This window comes from Globicephala melas, chromosome 13 (genome assembly GCF_963455315.2).
Source record: "Globicephala melas chromosome 13, mGloMel1.2, whole genome shotgun sequence".
Lineage (NCBI taxonomy): Eukaryota > Metazoa > Chordata > Mammalia > Artiodactyla > Delphinidae > Globicephala > Globicephala melas.
The window spans coordinates 57,529,605-57,557,272 of NC_083326.1; the positions used below are offsets into that span (position 1 = coordinate 57,529,605).

General features: G+C 40.6%; 1 protein-coding gene across 1 annotated transcript in view; it reads right to left on the minus strand.

Annotated features, from left to right (window-relative positions):
- The window catches only part of L3MBTL4 (L3MBTL histone methyl-lysine binding protein 4), a 304,117-nt gene that overhangs the window by 206,735 nt on the left and 69,714 nt on the right, over positions 1 to 27,668 (minus strand). Inside the window, exons 8-11 of the mRNA XM_030836653.2 lie at positions 27,172 to 27,326; positions 26,010 to 26,086; positions 7,807 to 7,892; positions 5,642 to 5,752 (exon numbers count right to left, since the gene is read on the minus strand). Of these exons, the coding sequence (XP_030692513.2) occupies positions 5,642 to 5,752; positions 7,807 to 7,892; positions 26,010 to 26,086; positions 27,172 to 27,326 (429 nt within the window). The remainder of the gene's footprint in view (positions 1 to 5,641; positions 5,753 to 7,806; positions 7,893 to 26,009; positions 26,087 to 27,171; positions 27,327 to 27,668) is intronic.

A 27,668-nucleotide genomic window follows, 5' to 3' on the forward strand; every position in this document is an offset into this window, starting at 1 on the left:
ATTCATTTCACAGCTTAGCTGCGGTTCCCACAGGGCAAATATTTATCAAATATTACTCAAATATTATTAATATTACTCAAATATTACTCAAATATTACTTATTTTAAGTCCTCCCTTTATGTTTATTTGTAGAAGGATACTTTTCTTTTCCAAATAAAGGCTAAACTTCCTACAAGCATCCATCCATCTATTGTAATTTAATGTGCAATTCCTGATACGGTGACAGTAACGGGTTTTCAGATATAACACAGTACACTGTGCAACCAAACAAAAGAATAGTTATTAAACATAATAGCTGGCTATAAACTGAACAAGACACACATTCAGTACATCATAAATATTTATTAGAGAGTAACCATGGTAATTAATAAACACAGTAATCAAAATAAGAGGGAAATAGCATCTGAAAACCCTGCCATTGTAAGAAAAACTTCACAGCTCACCTACCAATGAACCACACACAACCAAATGGATATTTTCAGGATGAAAATCAGAATATCTGGCCTGGCTAGCACCGGCGGAGTACAGAGTATCTTGAATAGGGCTGCCATCGTCCCTAACGCTGACAATTATAGCCCCTAATGCCAATGGCTCATCAGAGCTGCAGAGTAAGGGCTAAAATGAGTTAGAAACATCTAAGTGTAAACTAGTTGTGCAACCTTGGTCAAATTCAGTTCTCCGTGCCAACTGCAAAGAAGAAATAACACCTACCTGGAAGGGCTGTTGTGTAACTAGACTTATTGTGGTGATGCTTTCCCAACATATACAAATCTCCAATCATATGGTACACCTGAAACTATCAAAATATACTGCTATACGTCAATTATATCTCAATAAAAAATAAAGAAGAGAGTTGTTGTGACGATAAAGATGCGATATGTGACATACTCAACGAGCTCCCTGGAACAAAGCCCACATTCGGCACCTGGGTCTTCTTACTTTCCTATTACAGCGTCTGTGACTCCTGAGACTGACATCACCACACCCACTACTGCCCCTGCTTCTACTCCTGCAACCACGAAGCATCCCCCTTCTCTTTAGTGGTCACATGTAATAATTCAGATTCTTTGGAGCTAAACACTTCAGGCCCAGTGAGATAAGCATAATAAATAAAATAGACAATAACAAATGTTGGTAAGGATGTAGAGACACTGGAACCTTTGTATACCGCCGGTGAGAATGTAAAATGGTGCAGCCACTTTGGAGCACGACATTAAACAAAGAATTATCATAGGACGCAGCAGTTCTACTCCTAGATATATACCTAAGAGAAGTGAAGACATATGTCCACACAAAAACACACACAAATGTTCACAGCACCATTATTTAAAATAGCCAAAAAGCAGTGGTTAAGAATCCACCCACCATTGCAGGGGACACATGTTTGGGCCCTGGTCCCCTGCTCCACATGCCGCGGAGCAACTAAGCCCGTATGCCACAAGTACTGAGCCTGCACTCTAGAGCCCATGAGCCACAACTACTGAAGCCCGCACGCCTAGAGCCCGTGCTCCGCAACAAGAGAAGCCACTGCAATGAGAAGCCTGTGCACCGCAACAAAGAGTAGCCCCTGCTCACCACAAGTAGAGAAAGCACGCGCACAGCAACGAAGACCCAACGCAGCCATTAATTAATTAATTAATTATTTTAAAAAATAGCCAAAAAGTGGAAACAACCCAAATGTCTACCCATGATGAATGAACAACATGTGGTACATGCATACAATGGAATACTATCCAGGAATGAAAAGGGATAAAGTACTGGTACATGCTACAACTTGGATGAAACCTTCAAAACATTACAGTAAGTGAAAGAAGCCAGACACAAAGAGTCACGTATTACATCATTCCATTTATATGAGATGTTCAGAACAGGCAAAGCCATAGAGACAGAAAGCCGGATTATCAGGGGCTAAGGTGGAGGTGTAGAACGAATAGTGATTGCTAATGGACACGAGCTTTCTTTTGGGGGGGATGAAAATGTTATAAACTTAGATAGTGGTGACGGTTGCACACTTCTGGGAACGAACTCAAAACCAATACATTTTACGGTATGTGAATTTTGTTTCAAAAACCTGTTATAAAACAGAACTAATCAAGCACATATGGGCAACTATATATTTAGGGAGTGGCAGAAAAGAACAAAGTCTGTCTTTGCTGGGTCTGCTGTGCTCTGCCATGGAATGCCAGGACCACACAAACCTCCAGGCAGGACAGGCAACATGAGCTCTGCACAAAAGACACAGTAGAGTGGTGTTACAGATGAACTCCACTCCCTGTCCTAGACATCTGCTCTCCCTCTAGCAAGTGGGGTAGTTATGACAAAAAGTAGAACGTAACAGTAGGAGCAGGAAGAATATGAGCTCTAGGGTTGAAAAACCCTGTTTGAAACCCAGGGTTTAAAGCCTGGTTCCCCCATATACTAGCGTGCTACCTTGGACCATTTACTTAACCTCTCTGAGCTTCAGTTTCCTCATCTATAAAATGGGTACAAGAGTACCTTATATGTCGCCCAGTGGCTGCGAGGATACACTACTGTATATAAAGCCCTTAGAAGAGTGTCTGACACCGTCATCACCATCAGCACTAAGATCGCTCTTGCTGTTCACCAGGCTGGCCCCCAACACTCAAACCCAGGCCCGTGGCACAATCGCACATGCTCCGTTAGCATCCCCGGGGACTCCCTGCTTTGCTCACCAAGTAGCCTGGGCTTGTTTCCTCTCCCTCTACTGATGACAATTACTTCATTAGCACAGAAAACCAGGGCCCCCGGGAGCGCAGCCCAGGGCACCTGCACTGACTAATAACCACAGCGGCGGCCAGCTGATGCCCTACAAAGGGCAGGGCACAGTTCCAGGAGTTTTGTACACAATCTTCATCCAGATGCTCAGAGCCAGCCTGGGAGGTAGGCACTGTGAACCACATCGCTCTCCAGATGAGGAAAGTGCAAATAAGTTGAGTAACTACCAAGCTACCAACACGGTCAGAGCTGGAATCAAACCTGACCAGTGTAACCTGTGGTGCTTTCCTGTGCAGGAGGCTGAGTTAGATTTCCAAGGGAAGAGGAGTCAGGAGAGCAGCTGAGCATGAGCGAAGAGTGCTTTGTGACTATCACAACTGTCTCATTCAAATGGGAGGATGCCAAGGTACATTCCATGCCACTCATCCTTCACTCCTTCCCTCGTTCACACATACATTAAGCACCTATCACATGCCAGCGATAAAAACAGTCCTTGAAGGATACTGACATTAAAAGAGGAAATTGTGGAACCATATAACCAACACATTAATAAAGGAACAAAGGGATGTCCCCGGCCAAGAGGAGACCAGGAAAGGGTCAACTGCTTTCTCAACTGGCAAAGATAACCCCACCACTACCTTCAATCTACTTAGACAAGAATTCAGAGAAAAACCTGACACTCATTTTCAACACCTTGTATTCCCTGGGAACACCCATGAATGGAACTTTAAGCCATGCTTCTGAACCTTCTCTATAATTTGTTTCCATTCAGACATCTGCGCCAGCCCCCAGACAATCCCCTCACCTCCACCTCACGGGGCAGGACAAGCACTTACCCAGCTGCGGGCCTGCCTGGGGAGGGACGGGGTGGGGGCCATGGCGGCAGGTGTTGCAGGAGGTCAGAGGCTCTTTGGGAGACCACAAGTTTTCCACAAGCCCAGAGACACCTATATCATTCCAAGACTGATACATTCTGGCAGACGGAAGGGTGTGTGGAAGCTATGCACTGAACATTTTCTAAAGCACCATTTCACATCTTAATTTAGTCCTAAAATCCTAAAGGGGTTTCCATTATGCCCACAACCACAGGGGTAACACTTAGGGTTCTAAGCCTGTGAAAAGTACCCAATACTTTTCAACTCTTTTTCTTCTAGTAATGGTCAAAGAAATTTCCATGAAAGAAAAAGAATAAGGAGAAGAGACATGAAATACTTCTTTGGAAGGATGAGCTAAATCTTAAGAGATTTTTGAAGTCCAATGCTGAGATGGTAAATAAGGAATATACTAAACTTACTTTAGGAGCTAAAGGTTTTCAAATGGTATTTTACGGTAATACTAATCCAATATGATCACACTGTAAGCTGACAAATATGTTAAATTGGATACTATTGTATGTATCTTAGGAACCACAAGAAAATAATCTGTCAATTAAAATTCTAAATAACATTTTATGTACTATTAAGATTAAGCTTTTCCTATAAATGCAATAACTTTATAATGAAAGTTAAATAAGAATTTAAAGAAAAAACCTGATGCTCATTTTCAATAATGAAATATTACTGAATTTATAAAGTAATTATGATATCCAAAAATCAATCCCACAGTAAGTGCTGTAAGAGTAAACAACAATAAGGGACTTCCCTGGTAGTGAAGTGGTTAAGAATCCGCCTGCCAACGCAGGGGACACGGGTTCGAGCTCTGGTCCAGGAAGATCCCACAGGCCACGGAGCACTAAGCCTGCGTGCCACAACTACTGAAGCCCACACGCCTAGAGCCTGTGCTGCCCAACAAGAGAAGCCACCGCAGTGAGAAGCCTGCACACCACAACGAAGAGTAGCCTTCGCTCACTGCAACTAGAGAAAGCCCGCACGCAGCAGCGAAGACCCAACGCAGCCATAAATAAATAAATTTTAAAAAGAGTAAACAAGAAAAAGCTACAAGTAAGAATTTATGCAATATGATTAAATTTGAAATAAAACCTTAATAACAATGTATGTGGGAGAAAATACCTATAACATATTATTCCTGAATAGCGTTTAGCACAGTTTTCATTTGTCAGAAAAATATAGGACGTTGCCAATATCTGCTTTTGGTAATCCACGGCCAGGCCAAATACGCATCTCTATGTTTTACTAAAATGTACGCACTGATTATTCTCTATGAGATGAATTAGAAGTTGTTTTCAAATTAGGCATATAGCAAATAAGATTTCTTTTAAATTATATCAAACTTAAATTATATCGAACTTAAATACACCTTTCTTAATAATTTCTATAAATATTCGTTGGCTTCAATCTTTTTATTAATATGAAAATAAACTGTGCTTGGGTGGAAAGTAATTTTTCAACTGTCATATGCTGTAGAAGATTTATTGAATTCCACAGATGCTTTCAGCTTTCTGTAGAAAAAAATGAAAGGCTTTCACTTAAGGATAATTTAATTTTGAAGATGTGTATATTTTTAAAAAAACAGATGTCACAGCAAGGATGATATAGAAATCTGTGAATCAAATTTTCACTTCAAAATCTAACCTTTTGTTTGAATAGGAGAGAACAAGGAGGTAATCGTCTTGTTAAGGTGTTTAATGACAACAGTTTCAAGAAAAATCTGATAATACCAACAAAAAGAAGCTTTTTTTAAAAAAAGGAACAAAATGTGTAACGTCTACGCAGCAAATCCAAACAGGGACGTGTAAGAACCCTCTGAAAATCAGTCGTGTCTAATCTACAGAGGCCCCTTCCACACACACTGGCTAGAGGACCTTCTACCAGAGTCTCGTGACCAGCAGTGAAGTCAGGCCGGTTCGATTCTCCTGCTGAGATAAGAAATCAGAGCCTCTGAAGCCAGTCTCACAGGAAACGCAGGGAAAACGCCAATACAATATCGTACTAATCCAAACGCGTACCTTTATTCTTTGGTCATCAACATCTATAATCGTAGCAACACGAATTAACCTGGGGTTTCGTTTATCCACGACTTCAAGTTTCATATTCGGGAGAAAACCATGGGGCAACCGCTGTAACATTACAAGAGCAACAAGTTATGCGAAATCCAATAATTCAGATGTGCTACTAATGTTTTCTAAAATATGACTGTTCTAACTTTACATCAGATATTTAATACAACTGGGAGTTAGTTTTAAGAGCACATAGACCTTCATGCATATTATTTTAACCATTTTCATAAAAACCTGCAGGAGGAAAAAGAATATTTTGGTAATTTTCAAGATAGCTAAAAGACAAAGATTAAATCATAAATTCATTAATGGTCACAAGTTCAAAAAAGGATCTTATTATAATTTATCTATTGGTTTAGATGTTTTTTTTTTCTAAAATTAACCTTTTAAATTAAGAAATCATTGACTATTATCACTGCCCAGTTTTGGAGTGTAAGACACAGAAGGCAAAATTAACAAATAATTAGAAAGGATAAGCATGATCCTTTAAATTTTAAAATAGGTAAAAGCTGCCATAATTATAACAGCTAAATGTTTTAAAATCATACCACAATGTAATTTAAAGTCATAATCTGTGCTTTTGGTGCTTCATCTTTAACATAAGCATGTTAAACTGCATTAATTTAGGGTTTCTTCCAAGTCTTAAAATGCTGGGAACCAGGAGTCTACAACGATGGACACTCAGGAAACACTAAGGAAAATGGAGTGGGGAAAAAGTGCACTGGGGCTTAGCAAATCATTGAAACTGAGGAAATTCACCAAAAATCAGTCAAAAGACAACTCTGCCAGTGTTTAAGGATGGCAAAAAGTTTCACTTTGAAAGCTATTACACATAAAAGTGTTCAGTTGACTTTCTTGAAAATGAAAGGGTACTGAATTTCTCAAGTCTAGAAAATGGCAGTAGGAAAATAAAACTTTTGATAATGCCTGACTTACAAAACAGTTAAATCTTTCTACAATACCTGGTTTGTTCCTCTCCAGCTTTTGTGGAAGCATATTTGTTTCTAAAATGCATTATTATGTCTACTAAATGGAGCATACTGACTATAATTAGGTCTCTGATCCTTGAACATATTTCTTTTCTCCCCGAGGTCACCATGCTGATAACAAAGGTAATTGTTTCATATTGCAGATGCCAAAGACATACAGCTTGAGGTGAACCCTTAATAACCCTGTGACAGAGGCTGGAGGTTGCCTTTTTAACTGAATCTTTTCATAATATGATTTTCTTGTAATTTTCTTCTTGGAAAAGTAAAGTGAAGTTTTGACATAAAGCAAGAGAGAAAGTGAGACTACAAGCAGCTGGTATTTTTGCTTATTGAATTTTTGCAATTCTTAAAACGCTTTCTAGCACGCCAGAACTTCTAGCCCTCTTAATTTGATTATACCTCTTCCTCCAAATTCGACCTATTTTAATCAATTGTTTTAAAAAATGAAATAGCATTCTGTTGTAAACCCCTTTTGAGCTTTAGAAAACTCTCAGTAAAAGAAATCACATGGAGAAGCTCACTATATAACATTCTGATTAAAGATGAGTCAGGGACACATCGCTGAAAGGGAACAGAGCTTGAAAACCACTGGTTTAGAACATAAGTATCTCTAACTATGCTATCAGTACACTTTCTTTATACTTGGTTTAATCCTGGAATAAATGGGTACGTACAAATTTGAACTTTACAAGTTGGTATTCTGACAAATTGCTAAAAGCAATGTTCCCTCAAAATAGGTGAAAGGGTAACACACAGGGGCTACATACACTCCATCTATTTTATCCCGGCATCATCGACCGTCAAACAGTCCCTGAGACCGAAAGCTCAGGGTTCCCACTCAGAGGACCAACAGACCCAGAAAGGAAGGGCTCAGTCATCAGAGGCTGAGGGGGCTTCCAACCGGACTTCAAGGAGGGAAATCGTCACCTGCACTGGTGCATAGGAACAACAGTAAATGAGTCACCTCCTTTGCATTTTTAACTGAAAAGCAAAGCAAATTGGTCATGGAAACAACACTTGAATTTAAAAGGAGAAAACTAGAATGATTTTGAATTGCCAAATGAAGGCACCATTCCACACGGACACTGTTGAAAAAAGCTGGGAGTGCTACACATCCAAACTTACCATTTTAAAAACTCTGGCAGGTACTGCATTAGTTTGAGTAGCTTCCAGATATTCTGTCCAGGAAAATTTTTCTGGCTCAGGATAACCTGAAAAATAAATAAATATCAAATGATTACTCACTGATATTCCGATTGCCATATACTATGAGACATCTGCTAATAGTAATGCCCACTGTTAATTGAATGCTCACTATTCAATAGCCCCTATTAAGAACGTAAGTCTGTGATAACCTCTGAGAGGGCTGTTTCGCCCCCACTATGCTCGTGTGCACGCATTCACTGGTCCGTGCATTCACTCCATGAGTGTAAGCAGGTGAACCGAGGTCGAATGGGGGTCTGAGCACTGGGCAGAGCCAGGCCACCCCCAGGAGGCCTCTTGAGATGCTTGAGAAAACTCACAATCACTGTCTGACCTCACACCATGAACTGATGATCTTTCCAATTCCTCCAATAATTCTGCTTCGATTAGGGTTTTATTCTCATAATTAAATGTTTGTAATTACAATTTCCCAGGTTTGTTATTTATCATTGCAATTTTAAAATATATATTGGTATAACATGATATAAAGCGTGCTATGTTTAAATATTTCTGTCTAATTGGGTTTCTTGTTTCTCTTTATGCTGTGTTATTTTATTCCTAATTACATTTGCCAGAGGTCCGTCTATATTACTGTGTTGTTTTCTTTTTCCTTTCAAGAAATGAGTACTTAGACTCACCCATCAGATCTATTGTTTTCTTTTGTCTCTCCTAACTATTTCGTTTGCTGCTTTTAGTCTTATCACCTCTTTCCTCATACTTCCCTTAGGTTTGTTTTATAGTTATCTTGCTAAACTGAATTATAAACATAATTATTTTTATTTCTTTAAAAATAATATAAGCATTTAAGGCTATGAATTTACCACTGCTGACCCTCAATACAGCTTTAGACATCTGGACAAACTTTTAGGAAATATTTATCTTTCTCACTTTTACTTTCTAAAAAACAATTATAATGTGTAATTGTCACCTTGATTTAATCATTGGCCAAACATTTAAGAGACAGCCCAAGTGGTTAATTTTTTTTTTTTTTTTTTTTTTTTGCTGTACGCGGGCCTCTCACTGTTGTGGCCTCTCCCGTTGCGGAGCACAGGCTCCAGACGCGCAGGCTCAGAGGCCATGGCTCACGGGCCCAGCCGCTCCGCAGCATGTGGGATCCTCCCAGACCAGGGCACAAACCCGTGTCCCCTGCATCGGCAGGCGGACTCTCAAGCACTGCGCCACCAGGGAAGCCCCCAAGTGGTTAATTTTTGAAGTTGTTTAAAATATTAATAATAATTTCCAGTTTACCACATGGTAGTTTCAGAATATCACATGGTCCGTACAATTACTATTTGGGAGACTTTAAGATTTCTTCTTGGTATAACACAGGATCAACAGTTAAAAAGTATTTAAAGTATATATCAATACATACACACAGATATGTTTTAAGGTGTAATATCAATATGCATTAATTCAATCTAAATAGCTGTATTACTCAAAAATCTATTTATTTCTTATTTAAGCAAAAAGCCTGAAGCAATAAGCAGGAATCTCTCAAATAAATTTTCTGTACAGCTTTCCAGTACTTCTGATAATTTTTTTGTTCACATTTAAATGTTTTGCCAAAATAAAATATATTTTTAAAAAATATACAAATCAAGTGGACAGATTGAGAAATTGTCATAAACTCTCCCACGTAACCAGAAAATGGGACACCCCGTCCCCATCCCGCCCCCGTCTGGTCACGGCCCCACTTTCCTCAAAGGGAGCCACCTGTTCTGGCTTCTGCCCTCTGAGATGAGCTCTGCTCATTCCCTTTTCTCCTTGTATGAATGGAATCACACAGCCTGTGCTCATCTGTGGTCCTGGGCTTTTGCTCAGTAGTGTGGCTTCAAGGTTCTGTAGACTGCTGTGTGAGGGTTGTTCATTTTCACTGCTGTATAGTACTCCATTCAGGGGTACCTCACAATTTATTCATCCTTTCTACTGGTGATGGTCATTTGAGGAGTTTTAATTTGGGGGCGATCACAGAAAGTGCTGTTACAAATATTCTAGCGTGTTTTTTGCAGGAACCAGAAGTATACATTTCTGTTGGAATGCACCCAGGAGTAAAACTGCTGGATCTTGGGGTATTTTGCATCACACGTTGACCTTATAATGTTTAACATATAAAAGTATATGGAATATTCAATAGTAACTGCACTTTTTATTTAATATAGAGAAATTTTACCTTTTGGACACATTTATTGCATTTTGCCTCAAATTCTCCTTTTTACTAAAAATTAAATTGTATGCCATTTGGTTATTTTCTGTTTATGTTTGTCTGATAAAATTTTGCCCATCTTTATCACTTTTATATTATTTTGTTTCAGGTGTATCTGTTAAACACCTCCTAAGTGGATTTTAAAAAACATTTACATTTACGGGTTTGCTTTATCTAACTTCTGTAAACACATTTAAGCTGGACTTTTTTTTAAAAAAACTCTTTTAGGATATCTTTTGATTATTGTCCTTCTCTATGTGAGTTATGTTACATAACTTACGTTTCAATAATTATTTCTGCAGTTGCATTTACCTTTATAGCTCATATGTTTAAAAACCGTCCAAACTCATTCCTTGTATCCTGGGCCTCCACATTCCTGCGTGGGTTCTGAATCTGCCCCTTCAGCATTGGCTCCTCTCTGTCTGCTCCAGGTTCCTGGCCAGGGACCTGACCAGCAGATTCAGGGCAACGTTGACAAAGGAAACGAGCGTGTGGTGGGTTGAGGGAGGAATGCATGGTGCACAAGACAGGAAGCAACTAGTCCTGCTCCGAGAAACCCAGCTGCTGTTACGAGAGGGACAATCCCACCCTGATTTACGTGATCAATACGTGAAAATAAAGAGACTATGGCTATTTTAAGTGATTCTTAAGTACTCACTGCCTCTGTGCGACTCTCTAGAAATGAGCTATGCACGTGCAGAAAAGAGGAAACACATGCATTAGGTCTATCTTCCCTGTTCAGTGAACCCAGGGAAGAAAAGAGTGTCTTCCAGCCCCGGGAGTCTTGCAAACACCACCCATTCCCACTGTCCTCCTCCTGGCCCAGCCCTGAGCCGGCGCACTGCAACGAAGAGCAGCCCCTGCTCGCTGCAACTAGAGAAAGCCCGCATGCAGCAACGAAGACCCAACACAGCCATAAATAAGTAAATAAATTTATTAAAAAGAAAAGAAAACCTTGTCTAACTGGCTTCCATTTACTGGTAACGCCGTAATGCCCGCTCCACCCACACTGATTCATTTATTCCTCACATACGCCTTTTTGTCCTCATTTTACAGGTGAGGCTCAGGGAGCTTGAGCAGTTCACTCAGTGTTGTACAGTTAGGATGCAGAAGAAATGGGATTTGAAGAGTGATGTCTCATTCAGTTGCCCACATCCTTCATCACTGCTCCCCCAGTATTCTAGGGCGTCCATCCTCCAGGCCTCAGGACGGTGGGGCGAGCTCCCCCTGGAGGCCAAGGTTCAGGATCACGGGGAGGGGATGCGGGTGGAGGACGGGAGACAGGGCTACAGGTGTCAGTGCGTTTATTCACAGCCCACCGCATCCCGCACTATTTAGAGTCTGAAATGTCAGGGAAGGGCAACACTGGGAGAAAACCGGGCACAGGTGTGGCAGACCTGAGGGAGGGGACCAGGGACCACACACAGGGTGTAGCCAGGTGCTTAGGACCTCCCCGTGGGGAGAAGAGGGAGAGAGGGGGAAAAGGGTCCTCGGGCAGATGACAGCCTAGGGGGATGGCGTGCGGAGGAGATTAGGGCTCAGGGGCCCTTTCCGAAGGCTGAGGACCACGTCCGGAGAAGCCGTGGGGCTCCTCCTGGAAAGGGCGACGCCCGCCTCCTTCCTGGTGTCAGGAAGCTAGGGGGACAGAGGTCAATTCCAGAGCTTTGAGTTCAAGAGATCTAAAGTCAAGAAAAGCCCTTAAAGAGGATACACACTCAGGGAAACTCAAGGCCAAACCAAGGGAAGCATAAGTGAAAACTCCTAAATCGTGTCATTCCAAGGGCTGCCTGCATCACTCAGGAAAGAAGCAGGTCCTCACCCGACCCCAGGCCCTGCACAGCCGGCCTCCCCTCTGCTGCCACCGGACGTCACGGTCTCCTCCCCCTTGAGCTCTCCCCCAAAAGGAGACGCCCCCACCGCCTCCCCACTCCCCAGATACCCACCTCCTCTAAGCTGCTATTCCAGTGTCACGACCTCCTGAGACAGGCCGTGCCCCTCCCCACCGTATCACTCGCCCTATTCTTCTCCACAACACTGACCCCCTAACTATTCATATTTTGCACGTTTCTCTTGCCCATTAGAATATTACTGCCTTCTGACAGAAATTTATTCACGTCACTGCTATTTTCTCTGAGCCTAGAACAGTGCTGTCATTATCACGCAATAACTATTTGGTAAATATCTGCTAAATGAATGAAATGTATTTCCTGAGAAGTCTGCATTGAATACTGCGGTGACTGGAGCTGGTACGACGCTGCTTTCCCGCTGGCGATGCTGGGATTCTGAGGCACCCTGAGGACAGGATGGTGCTCCTGAATCACCCCTGGCTCAGCTCCCAAGCAGCACTGCAGCCTGGACAGAGCCCAGGCAAGGCATCTCATTTGCGGCATCTGTACGGGCAAAGAGCACTCCTCAACCTTCCACGTAAGAAAGGCCAGCTGAAGGGTGAGACTGGTTACAGGCTCTTCTTACAACAACAGCCTAAATCAAAACATAATTCTATATTTGCAAATGAAGCAACTGACAAAGGATTGATCTCCAAAATTTATAAGCAGCTCATGCAGCTTAATAACAAAAAAACAAACAACCCAATCCAAAAATGGGCAGAAGACCTACATAGACATTTCTCCAAAGAAGATATACAGAGTGCCAACAAACACATGAAAGAATGCTCAACATCACTAATCATGAGAGAAATGCAAATCAAAACTACAATGAGATATCATCTCACACCAGTCAGAATGGCCATCATCAAAAAATCTAGAAACAATAAATGCTGGAGAGGGTGTGGAGAAAAGGGAACCCTCTTACACTGTTGGTGGGAATGTAAATTGATACAGCCACTGTGGAGAACAGTATGGAGGTTCCTTAAAAAGCTACAAATAGAACTACCATATGATCCAGCAATCCCACTACTGGGCATATACCCTGAGAAAACCATAATTCAAAAAGAGTCATGTACCAAAATGTTCATTGCAGCTCTATTTACAATAGCCCAGAGATGGAAACAACCTAAGTGTCCATCATCGGATGAATGGATAAAGAAGATGTGGCACATATATACAATGGAATATTACTCAGCCATAAAAAGAGACGAAATTGAGCTATTTGTAATGAGGTGGATAGACCTAGAGTCTGTCATACAGAGTGAAGTAAGTCAGAAAGAGAGAGACAAATACCGTATGCTAACACATATATATGGAATCTAAGAAAAAAAAATGTCATGAAAAACCTAGGGGTGAAACAGGAATAAAGACACAGACTTACTAGAGAATGGACTTGAGGCTATGGGGAGGGGGAAGGGTAAACGGTGACAAAGCGATAAAGAGGCATGGACATATATACACTACCAAACGTAAGGTAGATAGCTAGTGGGAAGCAGCCGCATAGCACAGGGAGATCAGCTCGGTGCTTTGTGACCGCCTGGAGGGGTGGGATAGGGAGGGTGGGAGGGAGGGAGACGCAAGCGGGAAGAGATATGGGAACATATGTATATATATAACTGATTCATTTTGTTGTGAAGCTGAAACTAACATACCATTGTAAAGCAATTATGCTCCAATAAAGATGTTTAAAAAAAAAAAAAGAAGAATGGACAGAACATTGACCATAAATACATGCTGGAAGGACTTAAGAGTCCTCTTCATCTAACTCTTCATTTTATTGATGAGGAAAGTGAGACCTGGTATTTTAAGTGACATGTCAAAGGCAAGACAACTAATAATGAAGCCAAAGCTCGAGCCCAGGTCTCCTGACCTGCAATTTACAGAGATCAAGACCTGCAGAGAGCTGCTCTGAGGCCCAGTGATGCTTTGCAGGCTGCCGGGCACTGGGCAGGAGAAAGCACCAGCATCAGCAGGCAATGAGGGCCGGACCACCAGAACCAGGGAAGCCTGAGTGGGTTTCGCCATCATTCTGAGAGACTGATTCAGGCAGCGCTCACAAGGCAGAGCAGGGACTTGTCCAGACTCCGGGCCTCCCAATGGTAGAGACTGAGAAAAGCCACCACTGACTGGGACCTGCCCTCTGGTTCTGCACACAGAGGGGCCAGTTATGAAAACCATCCTAACACTGCATGACCACCAAGCATCCTGGGTCAGACACTGTACACCACTGACCACCAGACGTGAGGACAATCACGGTTAAGCCTACTTCAGGTTCCCCCAATTTGGTTTTCAAAAGACACATCGAAACTCACCTCACATTGACCGTACCTTAGATGCCAGAAGCCCTGGACTCTCATTCAGCTCATTACAATTAAAGTTAAAATATCCTTTCTGGCCAAAGAATACAAATTAGACTCCCTAATATTTATAACAGGATATCAGATCTGCTGCTTGGTCGTCAATCACATGCTAAAGCACACGGAGAACTCTTGGGTCTATAGTGTGGACGAGCAGTACCTCAAGCATGTGTCAAAGAGCTCATTTTGCTCAAATTATGGCTGAGAGGAACTGTTTTCAGCATAGACTGAGGAAAGAGAGATCACGGGAAGCAACCAATCTGTACCACACTGGCCAAGCTCCCAGCAGACTTGTCTTCAAAAAGCCCACGGCTCCCACAGCACCTAATGCAGCCCAGGCATTCGAGATGGGGTTAATCACCGCTTTCTCTGTCTCACTCCCTCTGTCTGTCTCTCAATAGCTAACATGATAGAAAAACACATTGTTTATTTCGCTCCTATTTTTCTCTCAATGTCACTAACTACATAATATTTCACTGAGTAATATTCTATGACTAACATAATGACCCCTGTACGTTATGTCTTTACCATTCTTGGTTACTAGTTTCTAGCGGTACCTCACTCTTGGCAGGCACTTAATTAGTTTTTCTCTGAACTCTCACCTTCCTTATGCCAGTAGAATCTATCTACAGGAAAGAGTACAATGCCATTTAAAATATAGTAATTCTTTGTTTGCCTAAAACAAGTTAACAGTTAATGTTGCAATTAAATAAAAGATTTATTTATACTGTTAAATTTTGCTAATGTAATTTTAGCTTTATAAATTATGAAGTAAACTTAAGTAGTTATTTGGTATCAGAACATAGCTTGCTAAATATTTCTATGTGCTCCTCAAACATCTAGAATATTTGCTAATAAGTATGTCCAGCCAACTGATTCTGGGGAATCTAAAGAAACAAACTGCTGTTATTTCTACAAAGTACATTCCATCATTCCCAAATTATCAATCATTATAGCTTTATTTCTGAAAATAAACTTGCATTTAGCATTTGTTCACAACAAGTTTGAGTGCTAGACTTCCAACTTAAAAATGTAGAACATTTAGCTCTGCTCACTTCTAAATGCCACCAAAGTATCAATAAAGGCATCTTTAAATGAACACTTATCAACAGAGAAAATACTGAATTAATTTTGATACAACACATCGTGGAATATTATGTAGGCTTTATAAAGAATTAGAACTATATAACAAATGAGTTGGAAGAGATTTGCCATGAGACATAGTTGAGCAACATAAAAAAAGATGGAAAAAGATGTACATAATATAAGACCATTTTTATAGCACAAGGAATAATCTAAAAAAAGACATGGGTTCATGAACATACGAGTGTCTGAGTGTGCATATGTGTGTGTATATGCAATGACATGGGAATTAGCAAAATACGCATAGCATAGAATGGCTAATTGTTCATTTCCCTCTTGGGAAAATAGCTGAACCACAGTTCCTTTACTCCCATGCATTTGAATGCAGTTATGTAACAGTTCTGGCCAATGCATGTGGGTAGAAATGATTGTAACAAGCTACTTCTGAGTTTGGCGCCAAACCCCTCTCATGTGTAACCATCAGTCCTCTTTCCAATCTCAGGTCAGACAGAAAGATTCCCAAGGGCCTGGAGGAGCCCCAATCCCAGAGTAATTAAATGGAACAGAACTAACCCCTATCAACCATTACTGTACTATGACAGGAGCAAGAAATCAATTCTTAATGTGTTAAGGCACTGAAATTTATGAAGTGGTTTGATATGCTAGTTAGCTCATGGTAATTAACACGGAGGGATTACCACCAATTGCTATGGGGTTGGCCAAAAAATTCGCTAGGGTTTTTGTAACGTCTTACAGAAAAACCCGAACAGAGTTTTTGGCCAACCCAATACCTACTTGGGGAGAGTAACTCGGGTGGAAGGAGAAATGAACATAAAAAGAAAGTATAAATAAAATGTAGGTTATACAAAAAAATTTAATAAAACTAATACAAGGACATAAAGTCACAATGACAACAGGTAAAAAGCCAAAAGCAGATGAGAACTGTCAACAAAAATTTCTGGAAGTGTGAAAAGGAAATAAGTGAATGAAAACTGATTTAACATTCAGTAACTAAGAATGAAAAACATAAATCTGTTACAGAGAAATGCCAGTAGGGAGCAAGTTAATTTACATTATAGAACCCTGGAAAGCTGATTAAAGACATGAATGCTAAGACCTGAAACCTTAAAACTCCTAGAAGAAAACATAGGCAGTAAGCTCCTTGACATTGGTCCTGGTGATGATTTTCTGGATTTGATACAAAAAGCAAAGGCTACGAAAGCAAAAATAAATGAGTGGGACTATATCAAACTAAAATGCTTATGCACAGCAAAGAAAACTATCAACAAAATGAGAAGACAACCTACTGAATGAGAGAAAATGTTTGCAAATCATTTATCTGATAAGGGGTTAATATCTAAAAATATATAAAGAACTCATACAACTCAACAGCAAAAAAACAAATTTTAAGATCTTCACAGAAAATTTGTGCCTATATTTTGAGAGATCTGGTCTTGTTCCTTTTTTTTTTTCTTTCTTTTTAATGTCTGAATTTTCTAATATTGTTGTTGCAAGAAAAAAACTATAAAACTATGTGGAGAATAATCTAGAAGTATTTACCTAATGCTTAAAAATTATTTCCAGGGACTTCCCTGGTGGCACAGTGGTTAAGAATCCGCCTGCCAATGCAGGAGACACGGGTTTGAGCCCTGGTCCGGGAAGATCCCACGTGCCGCCCACCTGAGGCGCAGAAACAATAACATAAAACAGTATGGCACCTTGTACCAAATGGCCACAGAAAGCTGTCCCGCAGTTAGCAAACTATGCACGTTAATTCTTTTTCTGCTTTGGAAGGCTTTTTGCTATTGCATTAAAATGCATTTACTGTAGAACACAATATTTACAAGAAAAGAGAGCCTTGCTAGGTCAGGAACCCAATTTATTTCCGTGGCCCATCAATTCCCAGAGCCCTGCAGACCACAAGAAACTCTGAATAAAGCGCTCCTGTAGGTCTGCTTAGTCAGTCACCTGCCCAATCAAGTAAGCAGCAATGCTAAAGAGCCTTACCCCTCCCCAGCCCCGGACCCACAGCACTGGTTAAGGCCCACGTTCCTTATTTTCACGTACAGTGAATCTCCCTAGTGGTCGTCCCAGCCTCCTTTCTAATCTGGCCTACTATTGCCAAATAAATGCTTAACCATAGTTACATCAGAGATTTGACTATAAACTCCTCACTCCAGCTTTTAAAGATCTTTCATAAAATGGCCTTGATCTACCCATCTTACTAATTCCTCATAAATATCCCAGAACTGAAGTGAAATCCATTTTGGACTCCTGCCTTCCAGAACGGTAAGGTAGGAAACCTGCACTGCTTTAAGCCACAGACTTCACGGTAATTTGTTATGGGGCAGTACACCTTCAGATAATCTTCTCAGTGAAGCACGTCTTTCCCTTTCTGGCCAGGTGTTACCTCTGACTAATTTCACTGCTATCATCTATAACAATATTCATAAACTCACCGAACAGTCCCCAGTAGACTGTCAGCTCCTTGAGGTCAAGAAAGGCTGCTCACCAGCCTTTCCATCCCACCCTCCCCCGACTAAGGTCCTACATAATGATAGTAACAGATTATAAAAACTGAATAAATAAATCATGGGGAGCACAAGTCAACTAATAAATATAGAAGGAATAATGAAATTAGAAAAGCACCATTTGGCAAGTATCACATTAGTAACTAATTCATCTCATGAACATCAACAGATGCTAAAAACCAGCGGGTGACAGTTTGATGAGGAACAGAGTACTTCCATAATCTCAAGTCACTCTCCAGCAAATACATCTTAACCACAAAAGGAAAAAGAGTAATTTTCCAGTGGAGAAGCTTGCCACACACCACTGTAATCAAGTGACCGAGGTCAATGTCGACAGCAAAGGGGCCGTGAAATCGTGCACCACCTGAGCGGATGCCGTGCGAACTGAGCAATGCTTCTGGGACACTCCTCCCCAGGTGCAGAAGCCACATCCACTACATCAGACAAGCCCAAGGTGAGAAGCATGTTACAAAACGACCAGCCTGTACTCCACCAAAGTGTCAAGTTCTTAAGAGTCAAGGCCAAGACTGAAGAACCACTGCAGATTGAGGGACACTAAAGAGACATGAAAAGTAAGCACAACCTGTGAGCCTGGATTAAATCTGTTTTTCTGTTTGCTTATTTGTTTTTTTCATAAAGGACATTATTGGGTGACGGGCAAAGCGTGCATCTTGGCAACTTAATCTCAAATGTTTTGGCAAAGGAGGAGGATTTTTTTTTTTGTTATCGTGACTCTTCTGAATCTTAAAAATTATTTCATATTTTAAATAAAGTAAAAACATTTACAAATCACTAATCAGTGTGAGCCTAATGTTCTATGTCACTTCTCACCTCCTCTTCCCCCTCCCCCAACCCCTACCCTGCAGCCCAGCACGCTGCTCATAACACCGATAATTCCTAAATTTGCCAGGAACTTCCTGCCATCTTACTTTCGTGCATACTGTTCCTTCTACAGAATATTCTCTTCCACCCCATTTCTCACATCCTTCAAAGACTAATGCAAACACGGCTTCCAATGTGAAGACACCCATGTATGAGGTTAGGATTGACCTCTCCCTCTCCTGTGTTCCTGAAAGCTTTCCTTCCATTACCATCAGAAGCCCACGTGCATCAGACCTCACGCAGGGTGGTGAAGGAGAAAGGGCAAGGGAGTTCTAGAGACCAGCTAACAAGGCGTCCTCCCAAACCCCCAGCCCGCCACGTGAGAGGTCCAGGGCCCATGACCTGACCTCTCTATACCTCAGTTCTTCAACTATGAAACTGAAAATCACTGACAAAAGCTTACAAAGTTGCCATGAAAACAGATAAATGTGTGACACTGAGCAGGATCTTGGGCAGGTCCTTGCCCCCCCATGTCCTCAGCCTGCCTTTTGTTTGTGGCAAAACTCTAGGCAAAGAATAAGTTTAATCAGAGAAGTGAGAAAATGCAGAAGCAGAGGAAAACAGTTAAAGGAGACCAAATAGGGCTTCCCTGGTGGCGCAGTGGTTGAGAGTCCGCCTGCCGATGCAGGGGCCACGGGTTCGTGCCCCGGTCCGGGAGGATCCCACATGCCGCAGACCGGCTGGGCCCGTGAGCCATGGCCGCTGAGCCTGTGCGTCTGGAGCCCGTGCTCCGCAACAGGAGAGGCCACAGCGGTGAGAGGCCCGCGTACCGCAAAAAAAAAAAAAAAAAAAAAAAAAAAGGAGCCCAAATAATAATAGCTTAGTCATTAAGCACAGTCAAGGACCTTCAGTTCCTCCTTAAGGGCTATAGATAATATTCTGAGCCATCCCCTGTGAGCTGTTTTGCAGATACTGAAGCCCCACCAGGTGGAGGAGGATGACGACATGATGACCAAACTGAAGCTGTGACATAAGCTGCTCCGCTTCACACAATTCCGAGAACTGGCCTCAAAGAAATGGGAACAAACCTTGGAACTAAAGATTAACTGTACTTAAAACAACCAAGATGATGCTGATCAGACCACCACATGACTGATTTCAAGATGCCTGTCAGAGCTGACTGTGCTGCCCTACTCCCTCCCTCTGCCTATACAGCCCCGAAACCCCCCTTTAAAAGCCCCTGCCCCTCAACAGCCATCAGGAGTTGGTTCTCGGACAGGAGTCCACCCTCTCCCCCGGTTGCTGGCCTCCAAAATAAAGCAAGCTTTCCTTTCCTACCAACATCTGTCTCTTGAGAATTGGCTTTTGAGCGGCGAGCAGCCAGACCTGGGTTCGCTAACAACATCATATTGGGCATTCAAGAAAAATGAGACCCAAGATGAGATTCCACTTCACAGTCACTATGATGATATAAACAAAACACAGACAGCAAGTGTGGAGGAACGTGGAGGAACTGTAACCCTCACACACTACTGATGGGTATTAAAACAGAGCAGCTCCTGTGGTGAAGAGTCAGTAAGTAATTACTCACTAACTACTCAGTAAGGCAAACGTAGAATTACTATATGACCCAGCAATTTCACTCCTAAGTATATATACCCAAAAGAACTGAAAACATGTTCAAGCAAAAACTCATACACAAATATTCACAGCAGCAGTATCTGAAAAAGTCAAAAAGTGAAAACAACCCAAATGCCCATCAACTGACGAATGAATAAACAAATTGTGGTTTATCTACACAATGAATATTATTTGAAACTAAAAAAAACAACGTATTCATACATGCTGCACCATGGATGAACTCTAAAATCATTATGCTGAGTGAAAGAAGCCAGACACAAAAGGCCACATATCATATGATTCTATTTACATGAAATATTCAGAAGAGGCAAGACAAAGAGTAGATTAATGGTGTCCAAATGCTGCAGGGAATGGAGGGTGGGGATAACAGCTAAGTGGCTCAGGGTTTCTTTCTGGGGTGATGGAAACTTTCTAAAATTGATCGTGGTGATGGTTACACAACTCTGTAAATATGTTAAAAAAAACACACACTGAATCTTACACTTTAAATGGATGAACTGTATAGTATGTGAATTAGATCTCAATAAAGTTTTTACAAAAATATAAATAGATCCCTTCCTTCAGGGCAAGAATTGTGTTTTATTCTTACTTGGTTCTCCACCTTCTGTAAACACAGAAGTCACTGTGGAGATGATGTTTGCTGAACTGAATCTGAGTTCAGTTGACAGCAGATTTGGAGAGGATCTCAGTGCAGGACACCACCCCTCAGGGGGACGTGGTCCCGCTGTCAGTCAACAGGGTCCGCAGGGCTCCCCGTCCACCTGCCCAGATTGAGCAGGAAGCTCGTTGGGGTGGAGGCTCCTGTCGCTGACTACAGAACAGACTTTCACACATACAAGACTGTTGAAAAAAACCACTGTTTTAACTGGTAAACAAGTCACTCTGAGCAATAAAGTGTACTGGAAACTTCGTATACATACAAAGCAATCAGAGTTACTTTTAAAATAGCAATACCATTCAAAAGAACTAGAAAAGAAAAAAAGGTAACTTTTAGCTAACAATCTATTAATGTTCTTTAACAGACCAATCTAATTTTTAATTGTACAGAGTTGGCTGTACGATGTACTACCTAAAACTATGCTACTAGGAGATTTTACGTCAACAAAAGGATCAGATTTACCCCTATTTGTTAGGAGGTGACTGTTAACTGGACATGGCCTGCCCATCACCAGATGAAGATCAGAACCTCACTATGAAGCCCGGCAAGCTGTCTGGACAGGGACTTTTCCTCCTCAAATGTAACATCTGTATTATCAGGGTTTCCTATGCACCTACCTAACACTTTTTTGTCATTTTGTGACTTTGACTAAGACCCCAGCAGATTGCATCTTCTGAAGGAATTTTTTAGTCCTTGTAGAAAGATACTGAGTAGAATATGTAGCACCTTGGATTGAACTTACATCAGCAAAGTAACACCTTTACAATTTATAGGTCACATGTTTCAAAAACTAATCTTTTTTCCTCTTTCTCTGAAGAAGTTCTTTTATCGGGAATCTATGAGAATGTGAGTGCACACCAGGGGTAACTGTACAGATCAGCACATGCTGTTCCACTTTCAAGAGGCTTAATCGCTCTCAGAAGTACAATTACACACACACACACACACACACACGCACACACACACAAGCTATGACGAATATAGCAAATACATTTTTTCTGATATGTAATTACAACCATAAAATAAAATTTAATGTAAAAGTCTATAGGCATAAATGATGTGTAAAACACAAATTCACTTTAAGTAAAATAACTACAGCTAACAAATTGTGGAGCCAAATTACTAACAGAAACAAATCATCCAAACAATGTTAATTTCTTATCTTTTCCTATAAACTCTGAATATACAGATATAAAATCTATATGACAGATAATATATATAAAATACAATACATAACATATATGTGTATTTCAAGCAGTTCTAGCTCCAGCCTTCTCGTAGGGGAGAGAATATCTAAAGATTATGTGGGTTGGTAGGTTTTTCTTTTAAAATCTCATGTTTAATTCCCATTTGTGAACTGAGTGCACAGCATTCTATTATCCTGCCTCAGGGCTCCTTCTACCCCATGGCCTCAAGCCTTTCCTCTCTTGTGCATCTAACCAGGGACTAACAGCTCTGGTGCGCTCGTGCTTTCCCACAAACCTAGAGGTCAGCATGATCACGGCTCATCACGAGCTTTAAGCAATTTTGTTTATTGCTCAGCTTTAATTGCCTTCACCCAATTGTTACTCATAGCTCCTTTGCATATATTTTCATTACACTCCACTCTCTTGATCATACCTTGATTAAGTGGCTAATCTGCTTGAATTTTCATTTTACATTTACTTCCCAAACCAAATGGGAAGCTTCCTGGCATTCAGTGAAGGCCACTGTGCAGGGCCAACACCCTGCAGCACCATAAGAGGGAACCCCTTTCTAACATGGTTGAGTCCCCACTGAAGACGAGTAATCATATGATGGATTAAGGTTTTAAATAACCAAACTTCTTGACTTATTGTTCATCCTGTTTTTCCTTAGCACTCAGAGCAGCTTTAGATACTCTAATAGGAATAAAAACATTTTAAAAGAGTAGATGACTTTGGGACTTCCCTGGTGGCACAGTGGATAAGACTCCATGCTCCCAATGCAGGCGGCCTGGGTTTGACCCTTGGTCAGGGAACTAGATCCCACATGTACGCTGCAACTAAGAGTTCGCATGCCACAACTAAGGAGCCCTGGAACCGCAACTAAGGAGCTTCCTGCCACAACTAACACCTGGTGCAACCAAATAAATAAATAAATATTTTTTTAAAGCAATGTATTAAAAAAAAAGAGTAGATGACTTTATGAGTACAGACACAAAATTCCTCAATAAAATATTAGCTAACCAAGTAGTGCAGCAACATGTAAGAAAAAATATATTCATACACACACACACACGAGATTTATCCCAAGAAGACAAGATTGTTTCAACATATAGAAAGCAATAAATATAATAAAACCATATTAATAGAATAAAGGACGACCCTTTCATGATAAAACAACTAGGAATAGAAGAGACCTTCCTCAATCTGATAAAGGGCATCCACGAAAAGCTCACAGCAAACATCATGTTTAATGTGCAAAGACGAAGTGTTGCCCTAGGATCAGGAACAAGAAAAGCATATCTGATCCTGCCACTATTGTTCAGCATGCGCTGGGAGGTCTAGACAGAGGATTCAGGAAAGAAAGAAAATGTATTCAGATCGGAAAGGAAGACGTGAAAGTATCTTTACTTATAGATGACATAATTTTGCATATAGAAAATCCTAAGTAACACACACACACACACACACACACACACACACACACACACATACATTAGAGCAAATAAATGAATTCAGAGTATAAGGTCATTGCACAAAAATCAATTGTATTTCTACCAAGTAGCAATGAACAATCCAAAGATAAAATTAAGAAAACAATTCCACTTACAGCATTAAAAAGAACAGACCAAAGACATGACAAGAAAACAACAGACAAATACCCCTTATGAATACAGATACAAAAGTTCTTAACAGAACTGTAGCAAACTGAACTCAACAGCGCATTAGAAGGATTATACACCATGAAACAAAGGGGAAGAAAGTCCCACACAATCTTCTCAATAGATGCAGAAAAAGCACTGGACAGAATTCAACACCCTTTTATGATAAAAACGCTCAGAAAACTAGGAGTAAAAGGGAGCTTCCTTAACATGATATGGGGCATTTATGAAAAACCCACAGCTAATATCATACTTGATAGTGAGAGACTGAAATCTTTTCACCCTAAGATTAGGAAAAAGACAAGAATGCCTACTTTTACCACTACATTCAATACTGTACTGGAAGTCCTAGCTAGCATAATCAGGCAAGACACAAAATTAAAGGCATTCAAATTAGAAATATGAATTTTTTGGAACTTTACTATTTTGATAGACTACACAATTCTATATGAAAAAATCCCATAGCATCCACACAAAAAAACCTACTAGAGCTAATAAACAAATTCAGCAAAATTGCAGACTGTGAAATCATTTGTGTTTCTTTATGCCAGAAATAAGAAAAATTCCAAAAATAAATAAATAAAACAATTCCATTTACAACAGCATCCAAAAGAATAAAATACCAATAAATTTAACCAAGGAGGTAAAAGACCTGTACACCCAAAACTAAAAAATACTGCTGACAGAAATGAAAGAAGGTCTAAGTAAGTGAAAAGACATCCCATGTTCATGGATTAGAAAACCTAATACTGTTAAGATGGCAACACTCCCTAAAGCAGTCTACATTGAACATAACCCTTACCAAAATCCCAATAGTCATTTCTCCAGAAATGGAAAAGCCAATCCTCAAATTCATAAAGAACTGCAAGGGGCCGCAAACAGCCAAAGCAATCTTGAAAAAGAAGAACAAAGTTGGAGGGTTCACATTTCCAGATTTCAAAACGGACTAAAAAGCTACAGTGGTCAAAACAGTATGGTAGGGGGCTTCTCTGGTGGCGCAGTGGTTGAGGGTCCGCCTGCCGATGCAGGGGACACGGGTTCGTGCCCCGGTCCGGGAGGATCCCACGTGTCGCGGAGCGGCTGGGCCTGTGAGCCATGGCCGCTGGGCCTGCACGTCCGGAGCCTGTGCTCCGCAGAGGGAGGGGCCGCGACAGTGAGAGGCCCGCGTACCGCAAAAAACAAAAACAAAAACAAAAAACAGCATGGTACATATTAGCTAATGCAATAAGACAAGAAAAGGAAATAAACGATATATTGACTGGGAAGAAAGAAATATAACTTTGTTCACAGAGGTGTAGAATATCTAAAAGCATCAACAAAAAAACTCCAAGAACCAATAAGTGATTATAACAAGGTTGCAGGATACAAGGTTAACATATAAAATTTAACTGCTTTCCTATATACCAGCAATGAACAAGTGAAATTTGAAATTAAAAACACAATACCATATACATTAGCACTCAAAATAACAGAATAGTTATAAAATCTAGCAAAATATATGTAAGATCTATATGAGAAAAACCACAAAATGTCACTGAAATAAATCAAAGAACTAAATAAATGGAGAGATATTCCATTTCTGTAATGAGAAAACAGATAAATAACAAGAAAGTCCCTATGTCAGTGTTTAGCTGAGCCACTAAGTTGGCTTGGTGAAGGGGTCTGGCAAGTCTAGGCCCTCATTATTAATTCTCACTTCTTAGGTTTCTACATTTCTTACACTTAACTCCAAAGTTAAGTATATTTAATAACCTAATGGTCAATTAATGAATTAACATTGGTAATAAGTTAAATTACATAGGTGGAAATAGCTAGTTTTAAAAGTCAGTTCACAGTGATTACACTCATTTCGTTGGATAAAAAAATAGCACTTTTTTAAAATGGCTGCCTAATATGTCTTTATAAACACAGTCCATTTGCATTATGGGGAAGGATGTGCAGATTTCAGACATCTGGGTCCCTTGATGGTCCACAGAATCTTGCACGATATTTTTATCATACACTTTGTATTGAAATGTGGTTTCCATAAACAAAAATAAGAATGGGCATTGCCACTCACACAGAGATGACTTCAAAGAGAACCCAGCCAGTCCACTCACCTTGGGGTGCTATCAGAGTTCTTCCATGCTCCTGACACCAACCAACTGGCTGAACATAAGGACTATTGACGTCACACCTGCAAAAACAGGATTCTATTTTAGATCCCATATTAACACCAGAGAAAGAATCCAAGAGTAATGTTCATTCTAGATATTAAGAGATGACATGGAAAATACTACGGCATAGCTAAAATATTTTATAGCCTAAGAGAAACAGAAGTAATTTTAGTTCTATATTTTGTAAGCTGAGTGGCCAAACTTCTCTTTTATATAAACTTCTTGAAATTTAAAAGTATTTCTTTAAAAAGGGTTTGACTAGGACCTGAACTGCCAGTGATCTCTCCAGAGAGTGAACGTTTTAATAAACCCCTTCTACCACTTCTTGCTAGCAGCAAGGGAAAATGTTAATAGGCCAGTCCAAATTTTAATAAGACGGACCCAGACTCCACATGCCAACAACTTCCTCCCTCTCCTTTTCAGGAACCCAGACTATACTACCTAAGACACATACAGCAATTAATCCATGCTCTTCTTCTTAGTTCAAAGAAGAAAACAGCCCCCCTCCTCCCACTGTGCACATGAAGAATCACAGCCTCAGGTGGGGACTTGTCAATCATTCAGGATATGTTCTTAAGAAATGCCACAAAAATTATTTTTGCAGTGCCCTCTTCCATATTTCAGGTTTTCACCCAGAAAATCCTTTTAACTCATGCAATGTTAGTTTAATGGCATCGTGAGCATACATCTTCTCTGTTCACAGGCTTTCAAATAATTCACTCCATTCTCCCTGAATCTTCCCTTTTAAAAATATGACAGTCTGAGTCCAACATTTTTCAGGAAAAAATAATACTGCAAGTTCTTAACTTCCTCTTTACAGAAATGCTTCCCTTACAAACTAGACACAATATAGTGGACTGCCCTGAACTGGTCACATTATTTCAGATGAGGCCTCATTAGGCAACCTCTCAGAGATGAAAAAAAAACTTTCTCGGTTCTTTAATTCAACAGTTCACGAGGAAAAGAAGGTAGTGACAAGCCAGCCACTAGGTTCCTCATGTTCATTACTATAAGAACAGCAAGAACAGTGACAGTCATGGAATGAACATAAATTCTTAACGGCAAACACGAACACACAAAAATACAACGCAGATTGGTGTCTCACCAGTAATCGTAACTATCATCCCAATCGTCAAAATGCACTAGCAAGCGATCTCCAACAATATCTGCTACGGTTGCCACACATACCAAGGAAGGGTTCTTCCTGTCGACAGCCTCCAGCTTCATTCCAACCTGAAATTCCTTAGGCACTGGCCCATTCTAACATGGGGAAGAGGCACAAAGAGAAACAGGACACCAAACAGGACTGAGCCACTGTCAAAACTTCTGTCATGTTTAGCATCAGAAAAGTCTACAGGGTATCAACACTTAAACTGCAGAATGAAGCCAGCCAGTAAAAATATTCCAACAGACTGTTACCAAGTGTACATTCATAAAAAAGCAATCCCAGGAAATGAGCTTTCACTCTGTGCTTTTCTCTTTTGTTGTGCAGGTAGGTTTTATTTCCCCTTTCATCATCACTTTCCCTCTTCAGTTCATAGAATAATCTTGTATTAATTTTAAAATACACTGTTTACTGAATACAGTAATATCAAATAATTT